General features: G+C 35.0%; 1 protein-coding gene across 1 annotated transcript in view; it reads left to right on the top strand.

The window, feature by feature from the left end:
• The window catches only part of EFCAB11 (EF-hand calcium binding domain 11), a 69,999-nt gene extending 58,348 nt beyond the window's left edge, over window positions 1-11,651 (top strand). The window contains exon 5 of the mRNA XM_075427327.1: window positions 11,552-11,651. Within this exon, the coding sequence (XP_075283442.1) occupies window positions 11,552-11,651 (100 nt within the window). The remainder of the gene's footprint in view (window positions 1-11,551) is intronic.
• Window positions 11,652-12,761: the final 1,110 nt, after the last annotated feature.

Below are 12,761 nucleotides of genomic sequence, written 5' to 3'. Positions count from 1 at the left end.
GTATTTTAAATAAGGTTGAAGAAAAAGAGATCAGAGGTACATTTTTCTACTGCTCCTCTCTGGTTATGGCTCTGTTGAAATAAACTGTTTCAAAACAGTCAGCCTCTTTTACATACAGTTCAGAGTTCATTAGCTATGTCAAATGCTGTAGAGAGGTTGAAAAAAAAGGGGCCAGGATGACTACGGTGTTCATAGTGTGGATTGTCTGACAGAGAGAGTAATGCTCTTTCTGTTCCATGTCCTGCAATACATCCAGATCATCACAGGTGATTGACAGTATGCAGTTGAAAGTGCAGGCAACAAGAATATAATAATCAAGATCTATCAAGAATATCTTTTGAATGTGACATTGGATTCAGATGTGTGCATGTAGTGCTACCACATCAAGGTGCTGCCTTAACTTGTGAAGCTCAAAGCATAAGCTTCACTGCACCATTGCAGCTGCACACAGGCGAGCAGATGTGCATTTGAAAGCATGAGAAACAAGCAGACTGTTCAAGAAAAATAAACATTTAAGAGTGTGAGAAAATTGCATCGTTCATCAAGAAGAACATTTGCCATGTCTTCCAAAGTTTGCATCATGGATTTGCAGCTTTGGACAAACAGGCGAGCTCAGCTCGCCACCTCTCAGCCTATTCGTGTGCTCATGACCTTCACTACTCAACTTCTAATCTTTTTAGAAAGACAACATCCTATGTCACAGAGTATCTACTTTGTCCATGCTAGAACATGGTTTCAAGAATTACTTGGAGGAATGAGTATTGAAATACTAACATTTCTCTATTTCCAATGTATGCATTTTATTTGAAACTTTTCAGATCTGACCCTACCTAGCTTGCAAGCTCTGAGAGTGCAGCTTTAAATAGTAAGAAAAACCATGAAATATGTATGTGTGTGCAGTTTTTCCTGCAATCTACAAGTTAGCTAGGTAATAGTATTCTTCTTTTTCAGTATTAGAATAACAAGTGTTAAGATATGAAGGAGGCAAAAATTGAACACCGTCTAGTTACACTGACTTCAGTTGCTTAATGATATTTAACTATTTGCACTTCTCCTGGGATCACGGGGAGAGTGCAGGTGACCATCTGCTCAGACTGGAGCTTTAGGTGGGTACACGTTCTCCTCTGCTGCTACCAAACCTGGGTGAGCAAGGGTGAACAACCGTCACACAAGGGACCTTGGCTAAGCACAGGGATGTCTAATGAGCCATCTCAAAGATTCAGCAGCTCTGGAAGGCAGAGTGGCCATTTGCCACCTGCATTTTAAAGACATTTTAACCTAAGTTCCAATTTAGACAGCACTTGGGTGGATCAGTACTTGTCTACTTTGATTAGTTTTTTTCATGTCTTCTTTCTTGGGTATAAGCTCACTTTTTCCAGGTTTTGTCTTCTGTGTTTTATATTCCTTGTTAAAGCCTAATTGGGACTTTTAGGCAATGGCAGAAGATTAATATTAATGATAAAAATAGTTTAAAATATTAATCACGAAGTAAGGTTTTTCATATTTTCAAATAAATCCATTCACAGGAGATAAAAGGATGAAAATATTAAATACATTAGATATATATAAAACCTTAATATTTAAACTCTTTTTTTTCCTCATCTGATGAGTTCATACTATGGAGAAAATAGTCAATCTCTGAGTCAGCCTCAGTACTTTTACCAGGTAATTAAAGGCAGAATTAGTAGCTATAAAATTAGGTGTCTAGTCCTCAGCAAGGATGATAGTTTTAAAGCAGTTACACATGGTAAAATAGGAAGAGATGAGGGATTATCTGAACTTTTGATGTAAGTATAGTGATTAAGATTTTTTAAAGATACTAGCTTGAATAATTGTACATCACAGGCTATATAATTTGACTCATTGTTTCCTAAACATTTCTTTTTTATTGTTCATTTTGTCTCTTCTTAGCCTTTGTCACTGATTCGTGTTCACTAGCCCTGTGATATTAAGTATCATCTCTATGGAGGTACACTATGGTCATGTCAACAGCATCTGATGGAAACGGAGGAACTGAATTCCTTTTGTCAATTTCTGTTTCCAAAAGCTTTTTTGGCAGGTTAGGTTTCTGCATCATCTAATGTTCTAAGGATCCTTTTCAAAAAACAGACATCGGGGTCGAATGCGGTGTTCCAGTATTGATGTTATCCATGGCATTTTGCATCTGCAGCATAAATAACACTTCTCTCTTACTTGTGTAACTAAAAATGGGTTCACTCTTTATGTCTTACTGCTCCTTAAAAGATCAGGCTAGGTTGCTTTTCCACTGCGGTTCCAGAGCCCTTTATTATCATCTTTCTATGATACACCGCCCATTGGGGATATAATCCGCATTTCTTTTTGCTAGGATTCAAGTTTTGACTCTGTGAAAAGAGATTTTGTTTGAACAGGCAAGTTTAATGCACAATTCAGACTGTTGTAACCAACTACCATGTCTTCCACATTACATACTGTTGCACTATTCTCTAAATAATCCATAAATTATATATTATTTATAATTATGATATTATATAACACAGTATCATTATATAATGACTATATTCTATATTAAACATTAAATATTACCTATTAAGTATTATAATGTATATTATATGTTATGTGGTATCTATAATTATATTCTTAGATATTATTATCATACATATGTTATAAATTCTACTTAATTCCAAGTCAGGGATAACAATATTTGGTAATGATGTTGTTCCTACAACTGCTTATTAAATAAATCCATGAGAAACACACAACATTTGGTAGTGATTCCAAATGGCAGTTCTTTCTTGAGCTCCGAAATGTGTTTCTTAATTCACTTATAAAACCTGGAGATTCTTGTAGATTTCAGTAAATGTTTTCTAAGGGGCAAAAACTTAAGAGCAAGTAGTTAAAAATATGGACATAAGCAAGGGTAATTTATATTCAAAGGGTAAATTATTTCTCCTAAGTGAAATAAAGTGAGATGACATGAGAAGACAAGCTACAGAGGGCAGCTGTACACCAAAAAATTCAAGCTGAGCTAGGAAGCATACTCAGAGAAGTAGAGGCTCAGAAGTTCCTCTTTGGAGTTCTCCTGGTCAGCAGAAAAAGAAGGCAGAAGTGATTGAGGGAAGAGGGTCTTGGCAGTTTGCTCACTGAGAAGCATTCAGAGAAATCAACTGGGGAGTTACTCTGCCCGAGTACCACTACTACCCTGATGGGATCAACCAAGGCACGAATGACAAAGACTTCAGAAAACAGAACCAGTTAAGTAAGAAGGGTCAGAATTTGGCAGGACTAGGGTGTTCAGGACTATTCCCATTATTCAGAGAGAAGAAAATCAGGGAATGGATACATCAATGGATAAGGAATATTGCAGGTAGAAAATTGGGCATCAGGGAGGAAGTGTATTACAGTTATTGAGAGCAGTAGTCAGGCAGCACACTCAGAAAAAAAGCACAGCATTTATCCTAGAGAAGAAACAACTCAAGGTAGTGTATTGTTGGCGCAGCTCTCCCCTCAGTTAGTAATTCATTTGTTCTCTACTTTTAAAAATAATTTTAGAAAACTGAAGAGCATTGAAGGTAAAGTGAAGTGCATTTCTACATTAATAGTAATATAATTCTATGACAATTTAAATGCTTTCTTAAGTGCTCCTACCTAACTGGAGCTTCTGACTGCTAGTACTCCAACAGCATGTCCTGTTTCAGGAAACAAAACCAGGGGTATCTTCATGATTCTTCTGTGTTTGCTAAAGATCCGAATGGCTTTTGTCAACACTTAGGTTTTTAAAGAAGTGAAATTAGTATACACATTAGTAACAAAACAGCTGTGGGGCTCTGCAGGAATCCCATCAACAAGGAAGCAAGCAGGATGAGTAGAAAGAACCAGCTGGTTAATCAGAAGAGAAGGCAGCTTGTTGAAGAAGCTGTCATCATTGAATCTTCAATTGGTGGGTCATTTTGTCCTCGGCAGGGACTCCTTGCATGAAGTATAATTTTTACTCTCACTGCTCAATCAGTGTGACAACTTTGGTTCTAAATGCAGTGAAAGTCTTGGCTCTGATTTAAATTATTCACTGATGGTTTATTTAAAAATATCAAAGAAAAGTAATTGCAATAAAATTTGGATGTAAAAGATGCAATCAATATTAAAGTCTGGATGTGAAAATATTATTCTTAAACTGTTGAGATTATATACATGTGATCAATTTCTACAGTTTTTAGCAATTATTTTCAGGTAATTTGTTGGTGGTAGTATTTTTCAGAATAGTTGTCAAGTAGTGAGTTTGTTACTCAGAGCAATTAAAACTGTGAAATACAAGCTGTTGTAGACCCACAGGTCTGTATGGTCATTGTATAGTTTAAGGCATATTCAAGTGATATTTCTGCTTACTCTCTGGAATTATATTGCAATCACATGGAATATTTGTATGAATCTGTTTGTTTCACAGGCTGATGCTTTGGAAAGTCTGAGAAAATGTTCTGTTCTTTTCATTGCTGTTTCCGTAAGCAGTTTGCATAGGAGAACAAAAAAGAGATTTTTCAAGGTAATATGACTTAATTTTATAGCTTATGGTAGTTGCCTATGGAGCCAATATTAATTTACAAAACTGTGAACAAATAGTAGGAAAACATGTTTAACAGATCTGTATTTGTAAATGGTTTTATTTTTAGGGTTTTTAAATTATTGTTGGTGTTGTAATTCCCAAAGAAAGAAGTCAGAATTGAAGTTCTCAGTCAGATAGTGAAGACACAAAAAAAATTTCTAAGCCTCATGTTCTTGACATTTAGTCTGAGGAAAAAGACAGTAACGCAGTCATGTCTGACTCATGGCAGGCAGGTAACATGTTACCCTATAAATCTTTAGACATTGTTTAAGTCAAAAGGAATGTCAAAATTAAGGTCAACAGGATGAGAGCCAAGCATTGTTTACCCGTATCGCTTTGAAGCTCAGTGCCTCAAGGAGGGTCGGGAGAACATTGTAACAATTGGCTGTATAGAGCAAAGGAACGTGGAAGAAGAAGAGGATGTCAGTAATAGGATTAAATAGAATTTGCAGGCAGTGGACAAACATAATCTGGAAAAATTTATCACTGGGACACATACAACGGATGATAAGGTTTTAATGGGAAAGATGGTACCCTTGGAAATCAAATCCAGATTTTCTGACTGAGGCAGAGGAAAGATAATGTTAGAAATAGTGGAGGAGCACTAAAGGAAGATCCCTGGATCACGAGATCAGTTACGTTTCTTCAGTACTTCTACTCTGTTGAAAATACAAGTTCGTCCAAAATTTAACATCATTTGGTATTAGTGAAAAACGCAGTGGGATTCTTACGTAACTTCTCCTTATGAAATCACCATGGGTTTCCTGCGTAGGCTGGCTCCCTATGACATTCATATTAGATTTCCATAAATAATACAGTGAGAAAAGTTATTTCAGGAGGAAATGGGCTTTGGATAGTCCCAGCTATGTCAGAAGAGTGAAGGTAAAGCAGACGTTGTTAGACCTGGATGATGCCAGGAATTTCATCATAAAAGAACTACGTCCAGAAATACTTGCAAAAAGGAGTCCAGGCCTAAATCATTCATAGCCAGCAATCCTGCTGGCCCCTGGTGTCTAAGTAAGGTACAGCATTTGAAATGTAGGAAATATTTAATGAGACAAGAAATGTATTGTGAGAGTTGCAAGGCAATACTGCTGAATGGCTCATAGTACTTAAAAATGGTTCAGATACAATCTGGCATGGTAATGCAGGAAACTGCACTGCTTAGCGCTTCTCTGAAATAATTTAAAGAAAATGCACAACTTCTCTTTAATTCACAGTATACACCTAAATAATGAGATAGCAGGGAACTTGATATATACAATTTTTGGAGAGTTATGATAGAAATGTGTATGAATGCTTAATCTCATTTGTATGGCTACAATACATTGGGAAAAAAACACTGCTATTCTTGGTATGTCCCAGAACAAGGGAAATGCAAATTGCAGAGAAATCATGATGTGAAGACCCAGCCTTGTGTGCCTGGCATGCTTTTATCTCCAATTCAGGAGGATTAATATCTAATATTCCCAAGTCTTTCTAAAAGTTTCTAAAGTGTGGAATTAAAAATGTGAACAATTAAGAAAGTCACACTATTTCATAGACTATTACAGAAAAAAGTTACTTATACATATGGTATATCTCATAACATCTTCATCTGCTCTGAGAAAATGGCTGTTATAAAGCAATCATAAAAGGCCATGTATTATGCCTCCATGTGTAGGCATTTGATAAATTGCAGCCGGGTGTGGAAAGTAGGGGCCTCTGTAACCTGTTGCTTCTCATAATACCTCAGTTAACTGGAAATTTGTTTGGAAACAAGTAATTAAAATTCTTCATCTTTCTAATTTTATGTTTATTTGTAAACAGAAAGTATTTATTTATGGTAACAGTTAGCGCTGTTTTACCCAAACTAAAATGTATCATTAATGTTTTTAAGTCATACATTAGATAATAAATTGTTTGGAAAGACAAGTAAATATTTCTACCACTTTGAAAGTAATACCTTCTTTAAATTACTTGGAAAGACAAGTAACTATTTCTATCACCTTTAAAGAAATACTTTCTTTTTTTTTTTTTTTGAGCTGTAACCAAAGTGAACCCCTATTCATGTGGACTGTTGTGAGAATGAACGTTGAAGCTTTTGTTCTCAGTGGTATATCACATATGTTGTATTTCTCTTCCTGTATGTCATTTATGTGATGTATCTGGTGTTTTCTCCTCACTGACCTCTATGAAAACTTCTGTCTGCATAAAACAGATTAAATGAAAACTTCCTTCACAAGGGTTAGCTTCAGTTCTTTCAAAGTCAAAGTGAGGACCATCCGTCTTTAGTACTATAATAAATGTTCGCTAAGGATGTTTACATAGTGGAGAAAACTAAGCTAGTTTTAAGCCACATGCTTCACTTGCATAGATCAGATATATGGCTGTGATATCAGAGATCTGAGTGGAGTTTGATTTATCCTGGCTCTTACTTGGTTTTTGGGACTTGTCCTACTAAGCTAACCAGCTGAAAGCCAACTCAATGGCAGTCTCTGCTGGCTCTGCAGCGCATTCACTACTCTTTTTTCTAAAGTAGTATAAATGATTGCTTAATTCTCTGATTTACCACTTAGGACAGATACGGAATTCTCTAGAGAAATACAGGGTAAATTTAAAATCTTTGATCTACACTTTTGCACATTTTGGACAGATATAATGGATTAATGAAAAAAAAATATGATAATTAGATAGTTACAATATATTTCAAATTGTGTGGCTACTTTAAGAGGTAGTGCTTATGTGAGGTAGTGCTTGTATACCTACTATAAAAAGTAGGGCTTGTCTTTTACCATACAAAAGGAAGAAATACGATGGCCAAATTCTGTATTTGTGTTTTTATCTCAGGAACTATAAGATCTGACCATAAGTAAATTGTTGTGGCATTAGTTGGGAAAAAGCTTAAGTGACTTATTAATACATACAGCTATTTATAAAATAAAAGTCTAGGCTGTATTTGCATGTGGATGATTTTCTGATAAGTACTCATTTCAGTGAATTAATAAACATGAAACTTCAAGAGGCAACTTATATTAAACATTAGTCTTTTAGGTTATTCATTTACTCTACTCAGATTTATGGTTAAAATGTTCCTGTCAGAAGGAAAGTACCATTTATCTGATCCAGTTTCCTATGAAAATACACTTAGGTGATTTTGGGAGTCTTCAATTACCTAATTGTGTAAGAGAATAACTTCTATCTCACAGTCAGTAACTTGTGATGCTGATTATTACTCAATTTTCAGTGAAAGATCAGACAATCTACCTGAGGCACTACATACCTTGAAATATCTATATATACTTTACTAAGAGCGTTAAATGAATAGTGACCTGTGAAATAAAGATCAATATGCTGTGACATAGTATTTTCATAATCACAAGGATGAATATATCATTTGTTTCGGCTAGATGAAAATGAAAATTTAACATTCCAAGGCCATTCTCGCTTTCAGATTACTTTTGGCAAGGTTTCAAAAATCCATAACATATAAATAAATGTAGTGTTTTTTCAGATTACAACAGCTAACTACTTACCAGTTTATTTGTCGTTTATTTATCACCCAACGTATCTTGCTGATCTCTGCTGAAAGGTTGCTCAGAAAGTGATTCTTGATTCAAAGAGTCATCCAGTGGCTTTCAGGGTGTTGAACAAATACCACATAAAGCTGAGGGCCATTTTTCAAGAGCAGCTTCCAAACAGGCACATGCAGTGATTATAATTAAAGATGTGATTTACGCCATAACACAGATATTCTGGGTGAAATCGTTGCCCCATGAAAATGAATGGAGAACTCCCTTTAACTTCAGATTAGCCAGATTTTCAGCACCAACTTCTAAAACATTCATGAAGTGATTTTCCAGAATTAAATTCTGAGAATACATCATAATATTAAAAAAATTAGCTTTTGTTATTTGATTATTATACATTCCTTCAGGTATTTAAATCTTTAAATTTTCTTTGAATGAACTAATTTACTTGCGAATAGCACAGGTTATAATAATAATAATTACTGTCATTAAAGTAGGCTTTTTATTTAAAAATCCTTCAGTGGTTTATCTTTCGAAACAGATTCCTTTTATTCACCCTTTGGTACATGTACTCAATGAGAAGGGCACTTAAATTATAAGGAGTATCAAATGACTTGCAGGTTCAAAACAAAGAAGAGCCAGCAGTTAGTCATAGAGCAGGTGTTCAAGTCCTGGGCTTCACATCCGTTTGAAAAGCTGTTAGACAAATCCATGCCATAAATACACATGACAAATAATTACATGCAGACTTACATGCGTGGTTTAGGAAACTCATGAACGTACAGAGAATACACCAAGGGAGGGTAAACCAAGGAAGCATCATTTCCCATATCCCTGGGCAAGTTACCTCAGTAGCTCATCAGCCTCATTTAAGAAAATGCACGTTATTTAAGCTGTAAATTTTTCTAGCTTTGCCTTCAATGTGTGCCTGTCATCATGTCTTTCCTTGTAAGCTGTAAAAAAAATATTTAGTATCCAAAATATTTTTCCTAGAGTGATACTTATGGTCTTGATTTGGTTGGATCAGTTATCCAATCTTATTTTGGACAGAGTATTTTAACGTCCCATTATAAGGCATGTTTTCCATAACTTGTATAATTACTGTAGTTCTTTTCTCAATTCTCTTTAGTTCCTCAGTATACTTTTGGAAGTGTGGGCACCAGAAAATAGACACAGTATTTCCTTCCTAATTTTCCTAACTGTATTCTGAAATAAAATCAGTCTTGTATATGTTTTAGATATTATCCTGCTTATACATTCAAGGATCATATTCACCCTCTTATGTAAAGCATTGCAGTAGGAGATAATCTTCATTCGATTACTTTCTATGACTCCTCAGTCCTTTTCAGTCACTTTTTTCTAGGACAGCATCTCCATTTTGTAATTATGACCTGCATTCATCCTCACTGGTGAATAACTTTGCATTTCTTTGTATTATAATGTGGTATTTGAAAGGATCCCTTTCACCAAGAAACTGAGTGACTGGTCTCAGCTGTCCTGTTGTCCCTAAATGACTGGATGATCACCATCTCAAACTTTTCCTAACCTGAGAAGCAATAGAATATCATCATGTTTTATTTAGTCTTAATCTAGAGCCAACAATGAGCTGAACAAAATAATTTCATTTAAATGTTTCCGTAAGGACAGGCTGTCATTTCATATGTTTATGGCCATGTAAAGTTCATCATTCCACCATGAGGCTTGAACTTTGACCAAGCATACTTCCCAGTAGGTTAATAGTTCTTTGATAGCAAAGTTAAGCACTAGTACATATTGTTTATTGCCAAGAGATGAGAGGAATCTTACCAAATGATGTTAAAAGTTCCAAAGAGTTGGGAAGGTGGCAGTCTGAGGGATTCTTGAAAACAACCAAGACTAATAAGTTTTTATTGAAGGGGAGAATAATAACATTTTAATCTATATAACACTTCTTCAGGGAAAGAGGAAGCTCATATTCCAAATCGAGATTCTCTTCTGTGAAGACAGACTTAAAGATGTACATTTTTCAGAAGAAGTTTTCCTTTAATCCAATTATTTGATAGTCATTGATGTCTTGAAAGCTGGATAACCTAGAGAAGCTGCTCGCAACTGAGGTAAGGATAGGCAGATGTAAGCAGTTTTCTGTTTTCTCTTGTCAGTCTCTGTAAACTCTGTGTGTTTCTGTATTTGAAGCTGTTGCAAATAAATCATTTTCTCTTACCTTTACTAGGCTTTTCTCAAGAGAGTGTTCAGAGTAAGTGTCAGACAGGACATCCTGTCCCTTTGTGTAAGGCTTTTTTTAAAACTGAATTACTGCACAACTTCTTCAGAGTATAGAATCTCTTTGAAAATTCCAGGGCATTCAAAGGATAATGAAATGTGTCTCTGCTAATAGCATGGATTATTTTGGAATTTTCAGTTTTGTCTATGTAAAGGATGCATTTTGCATGCTGCAAGATGGTAGGAATACTACCATTGAGCACTAATTGTGATGGCAAAGTTTGCAGCACTACAATTCTAGCAATCTTTGTGTCATCTGCAAATTTTATCATTAATAATCATAAATTATATTCCAGATTATGAATAAAATTCTGGACTGTGCATTGGTGTAAACCAATCGAATACTTTCCTAGATGATGAGCGAATGCTGAGATGCAAGAATTAGTCTGGGTTTTTAATTACTTAATTTTAACTTTTGCATGTGTCATGTTTCTAGTAAGAAAGCTAGGCACAACTAAGACAAATACTTTACAGAATATTATTTTGCCAGCCTCATTTATAACTGCATGAAATAATTTTGCAAAGCGTATTCAATAAAACTTAGCCCTGTGTATTAATCGAATTGCCAACTTTATCAGCTTATATTGTGGGAATAAATATCAACAGCTTTTACTTCTTAGAGACTTCTTTTGACTGAAGTAAAAATTTTGAATATCGACTTTAGCATATACTAATGTACAAATTAGCCTTTTTTTCTTACAACTACAAGAAGTAGGTTTTCTGTTAACAGAATATTTGTTTCAAAATAAGATGTGTGCAGCATGTGGAAGGCCATGGGGGAATTTGGGAAATTTTAAGTGTAAGTTTGCGATATCTTAAGACCTAGAGGTCTTGGGTTGCATGTCATGCTATGGAACTTCGAAGATCTCTGCCACAGGTGATAGACTTTGGGGAATTAGGGATGAGGTGCAAGAACTAAATGTATGCTAAAAGTGTGAAATTTGCACAAGTCACATTGTAATTTTTATCTCCTGTTGAATAGACATAATGATACTTGTTCTTCTTTTTAAAAAGCTTTGAGATCTTCATATGTGATGTACTACAGAAAAAGCATTTTATAGCTCATTAATTCTTTGCATAGAATTCAAGTGGTAGGACTCCTGAGTTCTTCAAAAACAATACTGGTGTTGGATATCTACAGCTAAGTTTAATGTCTGTTTTACATAATGTCTGTTGGGTTTTAAATACCAAATCTCTTCTCTTACAGAGAAGTTGATCAGGATTCTGATGGCCACATCAGCTTCAAAGAGTTTGAATCTGCAATAAAGTACGGACAAGATGAAGTATCATCAGCATACTTTGCCTAAAGAATATTCTCTGTTGAAAAGACAAAGTGAAAACTTCAGATCTCAAGATATTTCAAAATCAATGAAACTTCATTTATTTCAGCCAGCACTTTAAGAACTTTGACTGTAAATGTAGCTCTGAAGAACAGCCTTTGAAGCTTTGCTGTTGACAAGTTGGGTGTATTAATTTACATGTGTACGTGTGTGTAGAATACTTAAAATATTTTAAATCTCAATTGATTCCCAATCACCCTAGTTAGGAACTGAAACCTTGTACTTTTTCTTCTTGACTTAACAGATGAAAAAGGAGAAACACTGATTTACAGTTACTGTGAAATATATTTGTTCACTTTTTCAACAGCCCTTTCTTGACAGACCAAAATAACTCGCATGTGTAGAAACAGACTAAATTTATGGCAGATAATACCTGTTTTTTTAAAATCAGTATTATATTTGTCTTTCCTTTATTGTTTCACTTTCATATACTGTTCTTTTTTATATATTACACATTATTTTTAATTTAACATTTATTGGTTATTTAGCTACATGATTTAATTCTGAACAATTTTCAAAAACTGTGTATGTAGGGCAGTAAAGCAGGCATAAATACTTAGCTTTTTTAAAAAAAACAACTTTTGAAATGGAGATAAGAATAAATCTTTCAAGTGTACATCATAGACCCAGTCTTGCAGGCTGAAAATTCTGTGGATTCAAACCTTCAGCTGACTTTTAGGGAAGAATTTGCATATATATATATTTTAGCATGATCAGAGAATTTCCCAAGAGTTGAGGGAAAATGTTTGGCAGTTATTGTCTACAAAGCTATCTTCCCTTCTCTCTCTCTCTTATCCAGTAACTGGGAGATGTTCTTGCGTGCTGTAACTTTACATACATCCATCCAAGCTGTGCTATAGTGAGATAAATCCTTCTTATTCAATTTATTTTGTCTATGATCACTTACTTCCTACTGCCTTTGTGTGCTCCTATTAATAGTAACAGATGATAGAGATTTCATTATGGGCAGTGTCTCTGACCATGTGGTCCACTCTACCACTTCGTTTCTGTCTCCCTGCCAGTTGTTAAGTTGCTTGGATTACAGATTTCTTTTCAAACTCTCCAGAAGCAATCCCG

Source organism: Opisthocomus hoazin, chromosome 7 (assembly GCF_030867145.1).
Source record: "Opisthocomus hoazin isolate bOpiHoa1 chromosome 7, bOpiHoa1.hap1, whole genome shotgun sequence".
Taxonomy (NCBI): domain Eukaryota; kingdom Metazoa; phylum Chordata; class Aves; order Opisthocomiformes; family Opisthocomidae; genus Opisthocomus; species Opisthocomus hoazin.
The sequence above is the reverse complement of the archived record's forward strand: the minus strand, read 5'-3'. Positions and strand labels throughout refer to the sequence as shown.